The sequence below is a fragment of the Cygnus olor genome, chromosome 5 (genome assembly GCF_009769625.2).
Source record: "Cygnus olor isolate bCygOlo1 chromosome 5, bCygOlo1.pri.v2, whole genome shotgun sequence".
Classification (NCBI taxonomy): domain Eukaryota; kingdom Metazoa; phylum Chordata; class Aves; order Anseriformes; family Anatidae; genus Cygnus; species Cygnus olor.
The window spans coordinates 13185927-13208525 of record NC_049173.1 but is presented as its reverse complement, the minus strand read 5'-3'; the positions used below and the strand labels follow the sequence as shown (position 1 = coordinate 13208525).

General features: G+C 45.5%; 1 protein-coding gene across 1 annotated transcript in view; it reads right to left on the bottom strand.

Moving 5' to 3' along the window:
• CCDC85C (coiled-coil domain containing 85C) overlaps positions 1-22599 on the bottom strand; it is a 104437-nt gene that overhangs the window by 21448 nt on the left and 60390 nt on the right. Inside the window, 2 exon segments of the mRNA XM_040559956.1 lie at positions 2094-2198; positions 18655-18731. Coding sequence (XP_040415890.1) covers positions 2094-2198; positions 18655-18731 — 182 coding nt within the window.

Here is a 22599-nt window from a genome sequence, read left to right as displayed (position 1 = left end):
AGGACAGGCTGAGCATCACCTTCTCTGCACTCTCCAGCCACAGGTCTGAGACTCCCCGGTAGCCAACAGCTCCCTGCGGTAAATCAGAGGGCTGCTAACTGGAGTGCGATAACTCACCCCAGGTGCTGTCCCATCCACATGATGGAGCCGTGAAGGAAACACATACATGGGTGAAAGGATCTGTTTTAGGTACCACAGAGAACCGAAGTACAAAGACAAAGCAATAGCCCAGGTTAACAAACGAAAGCACAAGTTCTCCAAGGATGCCATGGGATCATTTCCATCAGTGGCACCCCGACACCAAGCTGGCTGGTGGATCCTCAGCAGTACAACACTTACAGGTAGCCCAAAGTCAGCTCCTACGCCTGGGACATCACTGGACTCGAGGATGAGCTGGTCTGGAGGCTGCTGGTGATGGGAAGGATCAAGCCAGCCCAACCTGCTTGCCTTGGAGCCTGTCCCTTCCCTTGCAATGGCCTGGGAACTAAGGCCTGGGACTTCTACTGGATATTTGGAAACTGCTGCACACCACAGAGCAAATCTGTAATTCTCTGCCTGCATGAACAGCCAGAGTGTCCGCACAGACTGCAGTTGTGAGTGTCGTCTGATTCCGTGCCTTGAGCATGCCCCGGTGTCCATGATCCAGGATTCATTAGAGAAAACAAACGGTTTCATTAACTGAGGTATGTCAGGGCCGTGGAGAAATGGAGTGATGCCTGTGTGCAAACCCAGTGACAGTGAGGGATGTACTGAGTAACTTCCCCAAATAGTTGCACAGACAGAGACAATGATGAAACCCTGCACAGACTTGACAGGTGCGGAGCCGACACCGATTGTCCACCATCACTCACCCGAATGAAGCCTGTACACACACAGAGGAACGATTTCTCACAAACTCACGCCTGCTGTCAAAAAGGGCTGCAGAAAAAGGCAGGTATGTCTAAGTGCCCACTTTCTGGGAGGTGCCTGAGATATTCAGAGAAATCTGCAGGGATTTGCGATTGTTCTCTTTCATCACAAAAACAGTGTATCTTATCAAGCCCCAAAACAAAGGGATTTTGGTAGGAACAGAGCAGAGCAGACAGAGCAGTCTCCTCTCAGGCTCCTCATACAAGGGAAGCGAAGCAAAATGCCCCAGAGCAGCTCTACAGGGAAGGCATTTCCCAGGCCAAACCCCCTGTGCCCTCCTTGTAAAGTCTCCTGACTGCTACACGGGGAACAAAGAAAAGAGGATATTCAGCCTTCCATTTCATTTACATGGTTTTGCCTTGGTGTTGGTTTTTGGTTTTGGCTGGAGGTTCTCCATTCATTCTGGGCTCTCCTTTCACACTGCGTGGAGTTTTATCTACGTAATCTTTCTTAAATTATTCCTCTCCCCGCCTCATTTACAACTCTAAAAGGAACGCTAAACATAGAGAATAAAAAGCAGGCAGCCAACGTACAATTGTCACCAGCACAGGTGGTGTCCCAGGCACTTGGGCAAACATCTGGAGGACAGTCATCTGTGCGCGGCGGGACCGCAGGGAGGAGCCCCGGCAGCAGCACGCATTTGTCTTTCGCAAGAGCCTTCTCTGCCTCTAACCAAGATTATTCTGTCATGTGAGAAGAAGCAACACAGGCAAATCTCAGGAAACATAAACCTCATTTGTGCTACAGAAGAACCTGAAATGAATGTCCTAAGAACTTAATCACTGCAGCAATCCCGACTACATGTTGTCAGACACTTGGCACAACATTTTTTGCGTCACCCAAGAGTGGCTTCTTGACAGCAGGCATAAAGAGCATTTATGAAGAAGGAGCGGCAGGTATAACAAGGCTCACCCTTGCTTTAAAATACACACAGCAGTGACTGTCAGTTAGCCAAAAACCTGCACAGGGAAGTTAATGATCCACAATGTTCGGAGGTAAAGCTCCATGTTTCCAGAGGCTCTCCTTCCTTCAAACAGCTGCAATTTTCAGCTGGGTTTATTTTGTACACCACTGGTTTTGGGGCGAGCTGCCCCCTTAATCTCAGTTTGCAGCCCCGTGGTTCTTTGCCAACTTCCTGGGAAAGCTACAGCTCTTGTCTGTATAGGCAAGGAAAGGGATCTTACGTTTTGCAGGGCATCTTGATACTGCGGCAGGGAGGACAGCTGTGACTCGGAGTGGTACGGCGGTAACCCTTTCCTCAGAGTCCTCAGATCCCCAGTGCTGGACTGCTGCAACGACAAAGACAGAAAATAGGACAGTCTGTATTAACAAGGAGAAGGAAAGTTGTGTCCCTCCTGCTGGATTAGTTTTTCCCACAACCACTTCTTTACTGTGAGCATTCCCGTAACTTCTCCCTGCAACAGCAGTTGAAGTGACCATTAGCAATAAAACGCTTTTTCCCAAGCCCACACCTGGAGAAAGCATTTGCAAGCAGCTGGAAGTTAAACTCTCAAGGTCTACTCCATTAAATGATACAGCAAGAAGGCATTTTTAATGTACCTGAGTTCATACATGTTAGTTAAAAACATTTGTTAAGATGCAAATGAAAACAGTTTTCAGAGTCCAGATTAAAGTCAAATCAGTAAAATAAATCCACCAGGAGACATTTTCTAGATCTTTTTCAAACAATGTCGGCTATTGCAATCACCTGCAGGTGGACAGCAATGAGAGTCTGTAAATAGTGCTGGTGTAATTCACCTAAGCTTGCAATAGGTGTGTGGAAGTAACAGTTTCTTATTTGGCTATCAATTAGTGTGCACCCACAAGCCTTAAAGAGAGTCATGTAAATAAAGGTAATCTATATGACTTGACAAACCATAGAGATAAATGTAATCAATCGTCGGCACTCAAAGGAAGCAGCAGCACTGGGTGTAAGGAGAACACTGAATAATCTCAGGACAAAGTTTCTGCCTCGTGTTACTTGTTCTCTCATTCTGTCATTCCAAAACGGGACAGTCTTAGAAAGAGAAGAGTTCCTCCTTTATGAAAGTACACCCATAAAAAGCCAATATACAAGTAGCCAGAATCAAGGGCCTGGGAGAAGATCATATCTTTTTATTAGCAATAAATATCCTCATTAACTTTACATATTTTTAAGAGTATAAAGCAATGCGCTGTCCTTCATTTTAAAGCTATAAAATCATGATCTTTTAGATTTTTATGTTCCATTAAGGCTTCTGACTTGCATCTGCTGCAGAAATGATGTTTTCCACTTCAAAAGAACCAAAGAAAAACCACTGGTGCAATAAAATTTAACGGGAAGTCTCATAAATCAGCTCAACTGTATATAAAAAACCCTCAGTGACCCCAAAGGCCTGACAATAACCAAGACTTCAGGGAGTGTGGCTGCGCACGGATCTCAGAAATACGGAGAGTTCATTTCTGTTCTTTGCTCCCACTTTACAGAGAAGAATGAGTGCACTCAGACTGGATACATCATTTTCCATCAGTGTCAGAAACATTTTCTCGTCGCCACGTGTTCAGCCTTTGTTTTAGTTCAAAATGCTGTGTTCTGAAGGAAAAAACATCCCGTGTGACCCAGTGTGTTCACAACCATTCCGGCCCACTCGGCCTATCGACTTTCATTTTACAAGCTGTGAAGGGAAGGACAGTTTTCAAGAAAGTCATCACGAGAAATGGATGCTAGTCCTGCACCACCTATCTGCTGGGAACTGTTGTATCTCAGAGTCGAGCGATGTGGAATGGCTTCAGCATGGCGGATTGCTGGGATTCCCTTGGATTTACAAGGTGGCATCGGAGAAGATCACGGCCTACATTTCGTTTGCATTCCGCAACAGTCGGAAACAGAAGGATTTGAAGAAGGAGATAACTTCTTCTGTAGCTAAAAAGTGACTGTAGCTAAAAACTGAGCTCCTGTCTCCTTCGTAAATCCTTTCAGAGGATGGTTGGAAGGTCAGAATGGAAGATGATGACAAGGTCTTTATTCTCCTGGCCTTGTCCCAGACACGTGATGTGCAGGGGTCTGTTGGTGGTTACACTGAAAGAATTTTAACCTGGCTGGTTCTGCTTCCACTGCCCTGCTGTGTGCAACTGCTGCTTCCCTGTTGTATGTGTACCTGGAGCAGAGACCTCCCGCAGAGGTCCCGACCCTCTACTACCCACTCCTTCAGCGTGTCAGTCCGGGAGCTGATGGACCCTTCCCTGCCACCTGTGATGAATGGGCCCTTGCACCGGCAAGGGAAAAGCAGAAGAAAAGAGCACGGCCAAAATGCGAGGCTGGAGCTGTGTGCCAGAGCCCCACGAAGTCAGAGACCTCCTCGAAGGCTGTGCTCCGTAAGGACGAGCACTTCATCTGTGTTCAGAGCCCCGCATTCATCCACATCACTTCAGACTTCTGCAGTCGGCACTGGGACAGGCAGCGTGCCACGTGTTTGTGGGGAGCCGGGCGTGCAGAAACAGGCATGAGAAAGAGATTAGGTGGACAGTTCTTTCTGTTCTCCAGAAACTTGTTCTCTTGCCCCAAAATCTCCGTGGGCTGGCCTGTGTTAGGTGTAGCATGTGCTTCATCGCACTACACATTGTCCTTGTATAGGTCAAAATGCCTTGCCCATCAGAGCAAGTAAGGACACCAGAGCTACGTCTGGTCAACGCACAACACTACAGCAGCTATAAATACGCTAGTTTAAACTGATTTAATTTAACTGACCTATGCTCCAGCCTGGAGCAAGAGTCTGCATTAATTTCAATTTGGCTTAAATTGGTTCAAATTGTGTTGGTAAATACACAGACACAGTCAAACCCCTGCTCTAACAAGTGTTTATAATGGATTAGTTCAATTGCTTTTTTTAAACAAATCCCATTTAAGACAGTGCACTTGTGTGTGACATAACTATTGTTAGGCTGTTTCAGTGACTGCTGATGACGAATCTGACCTAATGCATTCAATTTGATGGAAAGATTCCCACTGAGTTCAACGAACATCAAAACAAGCCCTTAATTAAAGAGAAGAAAAAAAGGGGGGGAGGGGGGAAACACAACTCAAAACAAAGGAAAGAAAAGAAATCTAAGAAACAAAAATGTGGGACAGAGATATACCCAGAAGAGGAATTAGATGTTCTGGGCATGGGGTGGGCTTGGTAGAATCAAGAATCATCGTCATCTGCCGTTACTTATAATGTATCTGAGTTGGAGATGACCAAAGAACCACATTTCCTACTGCTGTTGGTAGGAAAGCCTTTCATGAGCACTCCACTCACTGCAGTTTTACTTCTACACTTTCTAGAATTTGTTTCACATCTTAATCTAAGTAGTTTTTACAACAGCCCAACAATCACAGTTCTGCACTATTTATTTTTCTTGCACTAAAACCAAAAGTGCATTTTTTTGCCATAGAAGGAAAATTGCTTTTCCTTCCTTTTTTAAATTAAAATGGTGTAGTGGCGCATGTTCATCAGACCTCCCTAAACATTTACACATTTGTTGGGCTTGGCTGTCGGTGTTGGAGCTAACCAGAAAAAGGAAGTGAATCCCTCATTAAAAAGCAATATGACTAATGATGCATCAGAATGAGTAGCCATTACTCCACTTAAATCTAAATTAAAAATCCTGGTATTTGCATTGTCAATTCACTCACAAAATGAAATCTCTTATTACCTTACCCAGTTTTCATTACTGAGATGTAAGTGGATCCCAAATTGCTTTTCTAGTCAGAATGGCATTTTAAAAGTACAATCGCTGATCATCTCTGTTCATCATCATTGTTGGAGATCATCTCAATTAATGTGCAACATGTCTATAATAAATTACCCTTCAGGTAAAATCACTTCACATTTCTGCAGTTTCAAGGAATTTATCAGCAAAATAATTTCCATCTGAACTAAAACTTGCCATGGGAGAGCGCTTGAAGAGATTGAACTTGGGGGGGAATGTTTTCTAGGCTGAGGTGCAGAGAGATGAGGGACATTGAAAGAAAGGGAAACAGAGAGATCTGAGACACATTCAGCCTTAACCTGTTCAAATTTACAACTTGCACAACCTGAAATACCCTTGTCCCCAGCAAAAGCCAACAAGTAGGCACTGTCTACTCTGGAGTAGCTCTTGCTCTTTTACTGTGAATTTTTTTCAAACACTCGTTTCATCCAAATGTTTAAAAATAAACAAATAAATAAATAAATGAAATGCAAAGGGAATAGAGAAACATCTCCTGCCTTTCACAGTGCAGCAATGTGAAATCTCCCTTAGGTCTACCCCAGCGCCGCTCTACGTGTTGTTGCCTCCCTTCGCCGGCTGATGAAACGCCTTCGCCTTCAGCACAAACCTGCCTTGCATGCTGCCACGCTGACAGCTCCACAGTGGTCCTCCAGACACAATAACTCTTTATTATCTGCAAGTAATGACGTGACATTTATCACTGCATTTTTCAGCTAGGCAGAACTTGAACTGACCCCGGGATATACTGCTGTTGGACCAAAGCCTGAGATCTTTGTCAGCCCCGTTATGAAAGAAACGGACCTAAACGTGCTCCTCCTGGCAGGGAAGGGAGTTTTACCTGCTCGTATCAGTGAGAAAAGAATGGGACCAACAAACTGGTTTTTGTAAAAATGGACTGCAAACCCAACTTTGTCACTGTACAAAATGGAAGCAATTTGATGATTACCATGGGTAGAAAGTGGTAAGCATTTTACATATAAAAAAATTTATCGTTTAACTAGTTAGAAATTAAGGTCTCGGTGCTTAACAAGTCCCACAATTACATTTAAAAAAATCAGCAAACACTTGTGCCTATCAAAGCTTTCCACTCTTCCAGCAGGGAGAAGAAATGGTGGCCTCTGACTTTTTGACCTGATGTGCTGAGTGATTCAATTTGAAAATAACACAAATAACACAAGAAGATGGATGGTGTTTGTGGTATTTTAAGGTCAAGGTACTATGAAGAAACATTTATTTTCCTTTCTGTTTCTGTCCAGTAAAGTCAGATCAGTGCTATGGCCATGTTGAACCAACTGTGAAGATAAAGCGTTGAAAACTTATGGACAAGTCAGACAAATTATCTTTTCTGTTACACTTTGGTGCTACTTCTGCTGGAAGGGAGAAAAAAGAAGGCAGGCATTTAATTCTGAAGAACTTTGATCTAACAAAAGGGACCGTTCGCAACAGAAGTTAAATTCAGTAAGGGGCAGAAATTTACTTGACAGATATTTTCAGTATTTATGAAAGAGATTAGCGAAAAAAAGGAACGATTTCAATTAGAATTATGTGCTGAAGTGACTGAGGAAAATTAAAAAGCGACACTGTCAGCTTCCAGTAATTCATGAATTAGCATTCAAAACAGGGTCGTTACATAAGTAGCCTTTAATTGAAAACACTATTTTCTCCTTTCACATAAATTGTAACAGCTGAAGGCTGAACAGAGGTTAAAAAACAAAAAAGGAATGATCGGTTTGACTCTGTGCCCTACAGAAATATTAAAGCCTTTACTAACAATCACAGCTTCCCTTCTCCCTCTGGACCACGGGGTCACCTTGCAGCAGCTCAGGTGTCTGCCCACGAGCATCCCGTGCCTGCACGCATCCCAGGCACCTGCGGAGGCTGGGCGGATGTGATGATGAGCTGCTGGAGACCCACGGCCTGCTGGTGTGCAGTGGGAGCCAGAGAGACAGCTCTGCTGGCACCTGAGGACAACGTCTGAGCTCCTGAGGGGCTGCTCATGCCTCTTCTTCTTAACTCATTTGTAACCTCCAGCCCTGCGAAAGCTTCCTCTCCTCGTCCCCATGCCACGCAGGAGAAAACCAAGCACCAAGTCAAAGGCCAGGACTCCTACGAAGCCTCTTCCAGCAGTAAGCACTTTTGTGTTTACCTCTGAGGAGCCCCTCAATGAAGGCATGGAAAAACGTACAGAATTAAGAGCAGGATCAACTACCCCTGAGTCACCAACAGCAGACTCCCCAGGGGGAAGTCAGCTTGGAGGCTTTAGAATCATCAGCTTTGTTTTCCTACACCATAGACCCACTGGCACTAAATTCAAGAGATCACACACACCTTAAATTTATTAACATTTTATCTCCTAATAAACATAATTTTAGAAGAAATGATGTATCTTAACATGAAGCACAATCAAATGTAAAGCAATATTGTGATGAACGCAGTATTGGCAATAGAAGATACCTTTTTTGACACCAGTGCAGAAGATTTTGTTTGGGCAAATGAATAAGCCACGCTGACACCCAGCCCTAAGAGAGACAAGCAATTTCCATTTTTTAGTGGTTACTTCATTCTTTTACAAAGCACAGGATCTCCTTCATCTGTAATTTAATCATCGCAATGAAACTGGTCCCTAACAATAGGGCAAAGGCATCCCATACTGACCATGTAGGCCCATAAGGATTTGGGCTTACAGTTTGGGGAACTCTCTATATGAAAAGATGTCTATATGAAAAAAAAAAAGTCATTCTTATTTCATATTCTAGTTTTACCCCATAAATCTTGGACAGATGAAAAACTCTGCTGAGGCCTTTTTGATTGAGGCTTTTGATTATATATATTTGGGATGAGAAAAAGGAGGAAGGTTTTATTTCAGTTCAGCAGGTTAGGCTGCCCTCATCTTTATGGACTGCTGTACTGCCCATTACCTGAATTACTTGCCTGTCACTGCAGTATAAATTCTTAAACCTACAGGCAACAATTTTCTACACCATAATTGTTCCTGTAATTGAAACTGCCTCAATTTTGACACTCAACAACCCATTGTTTTCAACTGGGTAATTAAATGGAAGGTTTAGCTTGAAATCTTTTCCTCTTATTCCAAACACACACTGGTCCTGCAGCGATTTAGCTGGAAGTACCAACTTCTCCTCACGTAGGTAAATGGCTTTGATTTGAAGTTGGTCAAAACTCAAGATTTTACTAACAAATGTCTTTTGCACAAGTACAGGATTCAAATCAAAAATAATTAGAGGCATATTTAATACATTCAGACGATTAAAAAATGGAAATCGCTAGCATTAGCATGTGAAAGAACAAGCAATCAGAGCCCCGAACAACCAGCACCAATATTGAAAGGCAGCCCCCGGATCCAAAAAGCTGTTTGCGGATGCATTAGCTTTCTCTACCTTACTGAAATTTCGTGGCAAGCTGTTGCAGTCAGCCAACTAGAAGGGAACAGAAGAACATTATACGTTTAGAAACTTAAGCCAAAATAAAGGTATTTTATCATCCCGGATAAATTCTATCTTTACCACAGATGACCAAAGTACACTGTTTTTATGCAACATTTGACAGGATAATGCTACTATTTGAACTTCACCCCCCTTTTCCCACGTTAACGAATGAAGTCTTGCAGAACCCATTATTATCTGCACAACCATTAACATCTTATTGTCCCAATTCTGAGCATGGTGACCCCACATACAGCTGACTAAGTTCAATCACCTTACGCTCGCTCACAGCTGCGGATATTTTACCATACCCACAGAGCTCAATGACACTATGAGAACAGTCTGCAGGAAAAACCTGGCCCAAGACCTCCTAAGTCCAGCAGAGCAATTATTTACATTGCTGAGTTAAAGCAAAGTAGAAACACATCTCCAATAACGTGAATGAGATGCTGCAATAAGTCAGCAAAAAAACCTGGGCGCGCTATTGCTGATCCTCACGCAGGGTGCATGAATAGAGACCAAGGTATGAAATCCTGCACATCCTTGCTGTCCATGGGACTCAGCACAGAGCACACAACCCTGGAGGACTGCTTCTTTTTGTGCCCTCTCACACAGGCACCAGGGCCGTGGCCCAGGTTTCTCATGGTCTCACCACCACATGCTAGCGGCCTTTTCAGGCAGACCTGTGCCCCAGTGACCATCCCCTACCGCACGACCTTGCACAAAGATTTCCTCTTTATCTCATTAATCCGCGTTTTAGGGTCTCGTGCACCAGGAAGAGGAGGGATATGCAATTTCACTGTGTGAAGCTGGCTAATAGTTGAATTAAGGTTCAGTAATTGCAGTTATCACTACAAGACATTCAAGCAAAAATAAGCTCAGCAAAGCACACATCTGACTTTAAGTATATGTGAAGAGTCCCATTAGCTTCAACAGCATTTATCAGGCAAGTTGGAAATTACACACATGAGAGTGCAGTAAAAAAATCAACGTATTTGATTTCTTAAGAACTCTGCAAATGGAGAACTCTGCAAAAAGAAAAAAAATAAGGGATGAGATTAAAACTATTTAACATCTTCCCCATCATGCAATAATACAAGGTTTCTGTAACAGGAGAGATTAAATTCCTTTACACTGGTTCATATCCCTGTTGTACACACAGGGTGTCCAGGGATCGATCCTTAGTCTGGTGGCAAAGGCTTTAGAAGACCGTGGTCTTCTGATCCCCCAATCTCCCAATTCCCTCTCTGGTGTCCAACCAGCAGGTCACAAGTGCAGCCTCAGCCAGTTTCATCAGTAAAGCCATTTCCAGTTGTTCTTGTGGAATTTGAAATGGTACAGCCCAGGGATTGAGGTGCAGATCCCTTGTGCAGCAGCAGCACAGAGCCGTGAGGATGCAGGGATGTGGTGCCATGGCTGGATCCTGGCCGTTCCCAAACACAGTACCAAAACGAGCACCCCACTCCCAGCTATGCTCTGAATTTCCCCTCATACCATGAGCTGCATGCATGCAAGTTAAAGGGGCAAAGCAGCAGATTTCATCTGCTTCCGACGGTGAGAACTGGAATTCTCTAATACTGGGGGAAACAGCATTTTGGGAAAGCTTAATAAATATCGGGAGACAGTCAGTAAGAGACTTAGCAGATTCTGCCATGTAAAACCACTAGTGGAAAAAATACTTTTTATTACTACCTCAATGGGCTACAGGCAATAACAGCAGAGCAAGTTTCAAACCTCTCCATTCTCTGTAGCAGCTGAGGTAGGGAGCTTTAGTGTGCTGTTAATATTCAACAATGTCCCTATCTTTTTCCTCTTGTTTTAGACCAGCAAAGGAGTATCAACCCCGTAACTCATCGGAGGCTCAGATAATCAGCTCAGACTAAATTGCAGTGTATAATTATAATCACACAACTGGCAGGCTTTGCTCAAGTGAGAGCATTGGCTGGCACAGCTGAGATTCAACCATTGCAGCCTCTAACCCAAACAGAAATGCAGCTCAGTAGTTAACAAGCCAAATGGAGCTATAACCATTGACATCCAGTGTAGCCCGCATCTGGTCTGTGGCTTGTAAGCAATAAGTTCAGGAGTCTCCGACTAATGGAGCCCATCCATGGCTCATCAGCAGCAAAATCAGTCTCTTCGTTAGCAAAATCAACGGAATCAACGGAGAAGCTATGGAATGCTGCCCCGGTTCCATCAGGCGAGTAGATGTAGATGTGGATGTAGTATTACACACATGAATGAACTTACTGGAGCATGCCCTGGAGTCACCTTTCATTTTCTTCTCTGTACTACAGGCAAGGAGGCCGAAGGGAACCACCGCACCTCCTCGCAGAAGCTTGGCCAAAGCAGTGCAGATGGGGCTCCCCTCAAGTCATTCCCCACGTCCCATAAAATGAGGGGGTTGGGAGTCAGGAAGGCAAAGACCTGAATCCCCTTCTCATAAATCACAAAAGGTCCCCGCAGGCTTTGGCTAACACTGGGACCAAGCTGGCCGAGGACTTTGCTGCCTTTTCTCTCTTCCTTTAAGCAGTGCTCAGGGCACGATGGAACCTCAAGCCCCTCTCTTCTGGGTCTCATGAGAGCGGAACAGAGGGGGAGAATCACCTCCCTCGTCCTGCTGGCCACGCCGCTTTTGATGCAGCCCAGGATACGGTTGGCTTTCTGGGCATTCAATTTGGCATTGAGCTTATTGCAAAAGTCTGTTTTTAAGCCTCTGCAGCTATTGCTTTGTTTGTCTTTGAAACCACTTTTCAGTGTCTATCAGACTGACTGATGGCTGAGAAGCTGTGTACTTTGAACCTCTCTACACGTTATAAAGACAAAATAATGCTACTTCATAGCCTGATCTAACTGTAATTAACAGCTTTTTTCCTGACCCTGTCCTCATAAACACAAAAAAGTGGAATCTGGAGAAATTATTACAAAGCTGGTTAAGCACAGGATATGACTAATCCTGCATTTCACAGCTGGAGGTTGAACTGAGCCTCATTAAACCCAATGTTCTTGCTCGCCCACAACAGAAAGAAATGGGGCATGGAAGATCTTTGTGTGTGTGCACGGCTCGCTCATACTCACAATCTTCTACAGAAAGCCGGCTCCAGTCCTTTGAAAATTTTGAGTTAAGTTGCAAGAAATGATAATCTTACTTTCATAAGATTCAACAAGCACTGTGTGTTTCTATCTATCTGGTACTTGCCTTCTGTATTCAGAACTTATATTTCAAAGGTTTGGGGAAACTATTTCTATGTGCCAGGTGACGTTCTCATAAAATCACTTGTTTCCACAGTTTACAGTCCCCAGAACACACAGAGCATCATCCAGCCTTCATTACAAGTTGAAAAAGTCCATTTCTGTCATTGAGTCTGCTTTTCAGAAGTGCTCCTACCTATGAATGGAAGGCAAACACCAGCAGAATATTTATTTTCGTAGGTAGCAGCCCAAGACCCCGATGTCCAAAGTCAACAGAATGAATTCCACTGTATCAAAAGTCTTGAAAGTATTTTGGATGCAAGTCTGAGACATCTTTGAACTGCTTTTATAAAAATGTACACCTCGAATTTGGGGTAAACCATTGTATTCAAGAAATAGATACTATTTACTTAGATCTCAAGTCCACTTATTTAATAGCAAATTGGTCATGTCAGTCAATCTAATCATTTTTTCTTGAAGCATCTACTGCCACAGCTAAAGAAGCTACATTGGGGGGGGGGGGGAACTGTTAAAATTTCTTGCATTTATGCATGCAAGTGATGCAATGCAATTAGAGGCTTAAATCAAATTTTGGAGAGCGCAGCAAAGAAGGTCTCATAAAAATATGGTTCTGTGTGAGCTGTACCTCAAAATGCATGGATTTTGTAGAAAGTATCATTATTGACTTGAAATGAGTATTTGGACGCAGACCCAAATATGTGTGTTCTTTTTGATTAATTAAAATTAGTATGCAGCTAAACATTTGCACGGTGTATAAAAACAGTAAAACAGTAACCTGGGTCTTCAGTATTCTGAATTTAAATAGAGACTAAATGCATTGGAAAGCTTTCATGTCTGACTCACTGTCTATTACAAAAAAAATCCTATTTCCCTTGTGATTCCTTAAATTAAAGCAATTACACTTATCCTCCTCACACGCAAACAGCAGGCAGACTTTGGGGAAATGAGAGAGGTTTGCAATTTCGTTCCACTTGTGGCGAGCACGTGCAGCACTGCCGGCACGAGTAACGGCCCCGCCACAAACCCGTTGACCTGCAGCTCAAAGAGAGGCCCCGGCGTTCACACCTGATCCCAGCTCTGAGAGCTGAGAGAGAAGTGCACAAGCAGGGGCTGGTAATGGCAGGCTTGGCACCCAAGCGGGTGGTAACAGCACAGCAGGGGAGCTGTGTGCGATTCCTTCCTCTCCTCCAGTCTCCCTTCCTCAGGAGGGGACCAAACTCTGCTAACTGCACTTGCATCTTTGTGCTGTGCACTGCTAATGGCTCCCCAGCTCTCTTAAATCCCGGGGTCCATTTTTTCTCCTCATTTCCTGAACAATATGCCAGAAATTGCTTGCTGGGTGCCTGTTTGTGCCAAGTGCACGTTTGCTTAAGAAGACTTTGGGCAGTCTGTGGACTCCTTCACCAACAGCCCCCGTGGAAGCTCCTTGTTCAAAAACCACGGCTCTATCTTAATAGCAGCATTTTCAGGTGTTATTTACTTCATTTTACTACATGTACAGCTGCGGCCTTCTTTTAACTCAAGCTGAGCACAGAGTTTCTTATAAAGAAGTCTAAGCACAATTTTCAAGATGTTTTGGTGTACAAAGGATCTCCCAGTGCTCCTCTCAATCCCCATCAGCAAGCAGGCAGATGCTGAAGCACTGGTCATACTGAAGTCTATGCGGCGATTTAATTAACTACTCAGATGTCCCTGATAACTCCCAAGGGTTGTCCCCTCCCTAGAGAAGAATTTCTCCTATTTCTGCTCAGCACAAGGGCTCCCTGAGTTTTTCCTGGAAGGCGCATCGTGACCTCATTGTTCAACGTCCGGTGACTCGGAGTCTCGCTGCCTGCCCGATCTGTCCGCTCTCCTCAAAGCTTTTGGAGAACAAGGTGTGCAACACGCCCTGGGCATCTCTGAGGAGGAAAACGCACCCCTGCCCTAAAGGGAAAAGCCAGACTAGGCTCAGCAGAGTCTGTAAGGCAAAAGAAGTTCTGACAGTCACACAATGCACAGGGTGCACTTCATTACGAGGAGAGAGCTGAGCCCATGAAGCCTATAAATTTCGATTTTAGTTAAAAGTGCCTGATCCTTGCTTGCCCCTGTACAGAATGATCTGAAAATGTAAAACAAGGTGGGCTATGGCCAAAAGTTTATCACTGCTATTATCTCTAAAACGCATGCATTAGTTACAAAACTAAACAGAACTGACCTTTGGAGCTCCCAAAGCTGTTAAACACAGGTTTCTCTGATTTTGAGGGAAAAGGGTGTAATTACAAATTCATCTTTAGTTTCAGGGGCAGTGTGAGTTGGCTTGAAGGGTCTATTTTCTACTTGGGCACTTTCAGCTCAGAGGAACAGAAGGCAAATCCAGTCTCTCATCACAGGGGTTGTATCTTAATAATATGGACGGTACCCTCATCTGCTTAACCACAGACTGCAAAGGAGAGGTTAACACCAGCTCTCCGGTGCATTCCCCACAAAGACGCAGAGAAAAAACAGGACTTCTCCCACACGATGTGCTGCAGATTAAATCCATGCACACAGCAGAAGTTAGCGCACTTCTTCCCTGGAGAATTGCAGACAATAAAAGGGATGCCTGTGAAGCTCTCCAAAGCCAACACCCAACGTTCCTGAGAGCTGACGTCCATGTTCTTTACACCTCAGCTAAAACTTCAGAAAATAAAGTCGTCAATTAAGCCGACACACCAGAAACATACCTGGATTGCAACTCTCCTATAAAAGGAAGCTGGAAAGGAGCCAGGGATTTCCACCACACCTTGCCACGTCAAAATGCCAGCCACGGTGAGGCTGCAAGGAGTCACTGACGCTCCTTGGGAGCCCAACGTGAGCCTCTCCCCTTGCTCCCGTGCTCGTAGAGGACAGAAACCAGTTGCACTCGTGAGACAGGTTGACACTGTCAGCCCCAGGACGCTGAGGAACCACCTGAAATGTGGGGTCCTTGCCATTGTGGTTACAGCACAGGTGGCTACCAGCACGGATGGGCCTTTTTGGTAGCGGTGTTTGCTACAGCATCTCTCCAACCAGCACAAACTAGGGCAACAAAAGCCGTGCGTCGGCAGAACTGCTGCCAGGGGTTTTGTCAGCACAGCGATGTCAACCGAGAGCGTCACTTTCTAGATAACACAGCCGTGACAGCAAAGCTATGTGCTGTAAGCCTGAGTCAAAGACGGGCAGAAAACCGGAGTCGTATCGAGAACAGGAAGAGCTGCAGTTACTGACAGGTTAGCAGTTTCAGAAGCAGCTCATTTCCCCACTGGAAATACCCATCTCCTTCCCTAGAAAGCAAAAGAAGTCAAAACCAAAAAACGCCATACGTGGCTACCATAAATAACATCCACTTCTCCGTTTACTTTCCTCCCAGTGCGCAGTGTGGCTCACGAGATGGCGCCTCCTGACCCACGAGGGAAGGAGAAGCTCTCTCCATTAATCTCTCCAAACGAGTCACCAGAAGAAAAGCAGAGTGAATCACAGCGCGCTCGCACTGCTGGTAACACGTACACGCAAGGCAGCAGCCTCGGCATGGGCTGGAGAGCTCTCCAATCTCTCGCTGAGCTTTTGCTCCAACGTGCTCTAGGATAAAGGAGATGTCAGGAAGCACAAGAAAAAGTGCACGCCGCAGACCCCCGCGCTGCCTCGGTTCTGTGTCTGAACACGGCACAAAAACACTCATCACGTCTCGGCGTAGCCTCTCATCCAAGACGCCGGAGAAGATAAAGCAACAAATCTCACTCAGGACGCACCAGCTAGCAGAGGTGCATTGTGTTGCCAGCCGCTGTAATATAAATCCTCCCGTGAAGCTCGCAGTATCATTTGCAGCACCAGGCTTCTCGGGTTTCTCCAGATGAAGCACTATTTCAGCTCTATGTTTAGCACTTGGAAAGCAGCCAGGAAGACTTCCATAACCACCACTGATTTGTTAATCCCTTAATGCACAGGCACTGTTTGTTACTTGGGACGTCAGGTTTCATCACTCCTCAGCACGGTGGTGATAGAACTCCTTGACACCAGACTGCAAATATTATTGCAATGTCAATACTCCCCGGGAGGAAGCCAAGCTGAGTTAAAATGTGACTTTGGTGTTGACAAGGCAGTTTGGCATTGCCGAGTTCAAAGTGCCAGGATCACCTGGCAACTTTAAAAACAGGAGAAAGTTTGCCAGGATCCTAGAGTCTTAGCCCAAGATCCGCATGGCAACAGCTAAACACCTTCCAATCAGATGAAGCATGAAGAGTACGGTAAGTGGATTAAACTTTTCCAGGAAAGTGCTGGGAACAACATATACATATGCATGAGAGTGTGTCCATATACAAATCTTCCTCATTTTTCTCCCCCTTTTTTTTTTTCCATAGTCTGCAGACTCTGGTAGAAAATGAAGTTACAACTGGTGAATTTCACATTAGGCATTAAAAGAGAAAAATTCCCAAACTAGGTCTGTAGCATCGCAGGCTTGGAGGCGATGCAGTTCAGGATTCCCAAGGAGTTCACACAGTGGCAGCTTCAACATTTCTCCCGCTGCCCTAAGGAGAGCTGTCTGAACGCTCACGATAAAAAAGAGGTATTTCCTGAGCACCATCTGAAATAGGTTGGATCCTGGTATTTTTGGAGGGCCGTTAAGACATCACATAGGGACTGCACAGAGCATCAGGGCCAGGCTGGAGCCGGTAGCTCCTGCTGCTAGGGAGGCTCCTGGCTCTCTCCAGCGCACGGAGATATTTGAAGATAATTTCTCCCCATTCTGGATCCAAACTTTTGTAGTAACACAGCCTGAAAGGTGAGGACAACGGAAGACAGCTTGTGTGCTCAGAGGAAAACACACAGCCTTCACACCCAGGACAGAGCAAAGGCAGAAGGGCTGAGCCACCCAGTAATTACCACCGCTTCTTTTTGACCTCAGAAGGCAGACACGACCGAGGGGCGTGCTCGGCCACAGCAGGACAAAACCCAGCCAAGGGCACATCGAGCAGAGCCTGTCCCCAAACCCTTGCGTGTCCCCTGGCAGCTGCGCACGCACAGCCCATCTGCTTATCAATAACTCCAATGGAATCGTCTCGGGGCCTCAGCCAGCGCCAGCCAGTGCACGGGCTGGGAGAAAGACAGAGGGAGTTAAAATTAAATTAGCAATTGATTAATACTTGAAGCCACTCGGTAGCTGTTGAGTTGAGAGTCCTTTGGGGGTTTTAACCGTTCAGCACTCTGCGCTTCATGCTACCGATCGCATGGCTAGCAACGGTAACAAGAATACCTGAAACTTGGGGCAATTTTACCAAAAGCTCACAGTCTGGTTGAAACATGGGTTTCAATAAAAAAATTATTTACCAGAATTATTTTATTGAAATCTCAGTAAGCACATAACCTTCTTTTCAATTTTATTTTTAACATGGATATTTTAGAAATAAAACAGAAGATACCAGAGCAACCTATTTTCAGACTCAGTGAAATGCAAAGAAAAACATAAAAACTTTTTTTTTTGTCTTTTTTACTTCTAGTCCTTATACTTTGGAAGAACCTGGAACGAAAGGATTCTGAAAACTCAGTGCTTCAACAGTGTAATAGTGAAAAGATGCAGAGAACAGGAGAAAAAGGGCAACTCTTCCGCTGGTTTAGACAGTGTTTCAGTGCTTTCTGAAGAGCTGCCCCTCTTTGCACAGAGTGCTGTGTTTTAAGGGGGATCCAGGGGACATATCAGACTGAAGGATTGTTTTCTTCCTGCTGCTCGACGTTCCTATATATAGATAGGTAAGCACGAGCAATGATCAAAAGCCCAGCAGCACATGGAGTAGACTTTGAAGGACGGATGCAAGCAAAAAGTGCCAGTTTTGAAGACATCTGTTCTGCTTTCAGCAAGATCACAAATAAAAGCAGGGAGCCAGCACTGCACAAAACTACTCCCAAGGCCGTCCTTTTACTACAGCCTCCTCATTCAACAAGATAAAAGCAAATGTAAAAGGGCAAGCGAGATCCTGCAGCAAGGACACAGGCAATGCCGGAGCCTCACACCACCACCGCGTCCTGCACGGAGGCGTCAACGTGCAAGCACAGCGCGTGTCCTGCTGCTGCCGGTGCCAGCAGCCCCCCAGCCCCTGCCACCCATCCTTCATGCACGTCAAACTACGTTTCTCCTGAACACACAGACACAGACACTAACAGTTTACTTTTTTTCTCTCTCTGCAATTTTGAGGTAGCATTACTGCAAATGTTGCGTAACAAAACACGACCAAATTCCAGTAGTGGGGGGTTGGTACCAGTATGCTCTTCCCCTTGTAAGAAGTCCCCACTGAATTCAGGTGGGCTGACACAACTGTACAGAAGCAGAACAGCCACATTAATGCCCATTAGGGAATAAAAAACCTACCTGAGAGAGAAGCTTGTTGTCATCCTCCAGCAGTTTCACTTTTGTTTCAAGTTGCCTGATGTAGTTGGAAGACGAATCTTTAGGAAAAGAGAAAAAAATATGTTTACATTTCTTGTTTTACACTTAAGTACTGTCAGACAGCAAAATATTTCCCCTCTGCGGAAAGTATGGGAAAAAGAAATGTATTAAAAACTCAAGTGTAAAGGACAAGGAGGGTTTCTGCTAAAAGTGGTTTTTCACTAGAGAGCTGAGATTTGGCAATTCAATATCTTCTGTGAATCCATCAGTGCCACCGGGTTGGGCGCAAGGGGAGAAAGGAAGTAAAATGAAGCTGAAAGACTGAGCTTTGTAATTTCTGGTAATAATTTTGTAGCTTTGAAAGACATTCTTATTCACCTAAAATGCACCAATATACTCAACAACAGAACAAGATGTTTCCTTTCACATTCAAATAAACTGCTCCCCCTCAAACGCATGCCTTTTTCTTGCAAAACCAAGTGAAAAATTCACACAAATAAGGACAGCACTGCCAGAGCTGCCATCACTGCAACAGGGCATGAGGTATACAGCCAGGCCACCGGGCTGAAGCACGCACACAGCCTGAAGTATGCAACAGAAATGCCCACCCATGAGATCTCTTTTTTCTAGTGGAAGCATGTGACCCTAAACAGAAAATTACAGTACAGTGTAACCCCACGTAAAATGGTGATACTCAACTTGGAGGAAGTTAATGGCCAGTTTACCACTACCGTAAGGCAGCAGCACCAGATAGCAGACCTGGCACAGAAGATAATTTGCCAGCGAGCACTGTGGGTAGCTTACTGCTGTCCAAAACATTTGGGGTTTGTTTTGAAATGTGCGTTGAAACACCACATTTGCAAATTTCACAGGGAAGAAATTAAAGGAACCTGGGGGAAACCTTTTATCCATTTTCATTACAGCTTAACAGGTTGCAATAGTTCCTTCCATCCATCTGGATGTTTGTAATATTTCCCCCCCACTTGTAATTTCGGTAGCAGAGGCTGCGAATTGTTACAGCAGGAGGACAAGAGGGAGAGAGTTTTGCAGCTTTAGCACATGAAAAACAAAACCTGAACGGTTTCTGCATTGTTAAAAGGGCTCTGTGAAATGGAATTCTATTTTCCCTCATTTCATTTATTATGGAACGACTGCAAAAGCCGCTATTCAGCCACGGGACTTCACACTGAGCATGAATCAGAGGAAGCGAGCGTTATGCAACTGCGCTGATGCCGGCGCGCGTTGCTGACTGCCGGCACCCTGGGATCAGCTCCGGCACGGCCAGCAGGCACCAGCAGCTACAGCTTTCCACACGCAAATGCCTGCACCTGCACACGTGGAAGGTTTAAGCTCGCACCACGCCAAGAAGCTTATCTTACCCAGTGCCAGTACCTGCCAAACGCACTCAGCGCAAGCCTGACTGCTGCTTCTTGGCAACTCTTTGGGTAGTTTTGCAGAAAAGCTAGCATACGAGCTACTGCTAAGCACTTGGAGTGCTCTGACCATTCAAGAGAAAAATTGGAATATGCTTGGAAAAGTGCTACCATAGGCAAGAGCCAAACCGCACATAAAGGAACAGCAGGACCCATCGGAGTCAAGTGCCCAGCTAAAGTGCGCACACTGTCAGAGAAAACATGTTCACTCCTTTGTTTTGATTGCGCTTTGCGCAAAACCAGGAAATCCAAATAAATCCTCATAAAAAAGCATAAGAAGACACCATAGGGAACTATGTAAGTTCCACCAACAGTTTAAGTGGCCATGAGGTTCACAACAGCATCACCTTCAGCTGCAGGGATCGCAAACTGTCTGCCCAACAACAGCTCAAACCCAGGAGGAGTCTCCAGATGAGAGGAAAAGAGGGCAAACGAAGTAGGTTATGTGATCGATCCATAGCACCTCACCTTCCCAGCTAAGGCTTCATGCCAACGGTGTTGTGAATCCAGTCATGCATATAGAAATGTGTAGACTATAACGCTACAAAAGATCTCTGCCTAAGTCAGCAAGATTTCAGCTCCAGCTTAAAGAACTTGCTGAATTAGTAATGAACCTGTCCTCCATCAGGGTGATCGGGGAATTCTTAAAGCCCATGGAGCACAGTTTCGCCTCCTCTGTACCCACTACATTTTGTTTACTTACCCCTAAATCCAGCCCAGTAATACCCATTTGGCTAACCAGCTCCCAGAACAGCCTCCGGCTCAGCCTGAAGACACCTCAGGACTCCACCTTTTCCGCTTGTGTGCTGGATACAACAGGCTCCATCTGCAGATCTGCTCAGATAAGGTGTCCTTCCCCGCCTGCGCTCCAGCCCCACCAGGAAGCAAGCACTTGCTGCCAGGGCAGCAGCAGAGGTAAGTGCTCTTAAGAGGTAAGTTACCCAAGGAAAGCAGCGATCCCGATACATCAGCTCCTGATTTTTATCTCGTAGCACTGAGGCATTCGAAGCAGCTCCAAGGAAGGATTCACGGCGGTGCCAAAGGACAAGCTCAGCCCACGCCTGCCTCTGGACTGAGCACAGCCTCTTCATGCTTACATGGCACAGGCAGCAACACTTGCATAAACAAGTGCAAAAATGCTAGATAATGCTAAGGACGTGTTGCGGGTCACACACACGCTCCAGAATAATCAATCTTTACGAAGCCTTTCCCCTGTTAGCAGTCCAAGCAGCAGGGAGCCCGCTCCACACAGTGCCCCCCACACCTCCGTACTCTCTTAGCACTACTTGGCGTTTTTCTTGTGCCAGATACCACTACTACACCACACTACGTTGTGCACAAAAGGCAGCAACAACAACAAAAAAAAAGCTTATGGGAACTATTTCTGAGCCCGACAGGTCCCTTCCCCCAGTCCCTTGTCCACGGAGGGCAGAGAAGCTGCAGGAGGCCCTTTTGGGCAGCTCTACCTGGAGCACAGGGTTCATGGCCCAAAATGGAGGCTGACAGCCCAAGCCTCAGGAGCAACCCTTCTTGTGTGTTTGTGGTGGCTTCAGCATTGCTAACGGCTACAGGTAATTAATGTTAAATGGTCAAGTTGGGACGCAGAAGCTGTTGTGTTCAGGCCCTTGGAGCTACAAGGAGCGAGTGACTGGCTGACCAAGAAAATTGACCATAGTTGACCAAGAAATGGAAATGGAGAGAATAATTTTATCACTTTATTTCCTATCCCTTGCAAAGAAAAAGGCATTCCATGGGCATGTTGGGGAGGCAACCCCTGCATCCCCAGGAACCAATGCACTCCACAACCACCTCCAGCCTTAAAAGCCTGTTTTGAGATTTGCTGGAATTCTTCAAACACCACTGTTCGATCCCAAACTACATCTGAGGTCTGACCTCAGCCTAAAGACACTCCACAGCAATGTAAAATATAAGGAGAAAAAAGCAAATGAGCTCTTTTGTCAGCAGAAGACGCTCTTTCTCAGGCAAAGGTTGAGAAACAGTGCTCAGAGCCGCCACCACCCTCGCCATGCCCTCGCAGATGAATGGTCTCCATCTTCTGGACCTGCCAGTGCTGAGGTGGGTGCCACACAAGCCATCTGCACCTTGATCTCAGGTTTAAAGAATCCCATACCTCTCCTGACAGCAGGCAGCAACACTCCAGGGCTCAGCAGCAGAACCCCAGGCTGAGTCTCTCCCACATTAGATCAAGAAACACATTCCCAACATTTTTCTGCCTCTGACCTTCCTCTTATCAGCGAGTCTCCCCCCTTGCCTGCCTCCCCCACAGCCGTGGGCTGAGGATGGCCCCGCTGACCCACCCAGGAGAGGCGGCAGAGCTGGAATGCTGACGGCTTGGACCCCCTCATCCCCTTCATTAAGAATTAAATGGATGGTCCCACCACCTTGTCAAAGCCTGCCGTCAGCCATGAGGAATGCTTCACCCTCAGCCCGAACGCGCTCTCCTTGGCGGCACGAGCGGCTGCTAGGCCTGGGT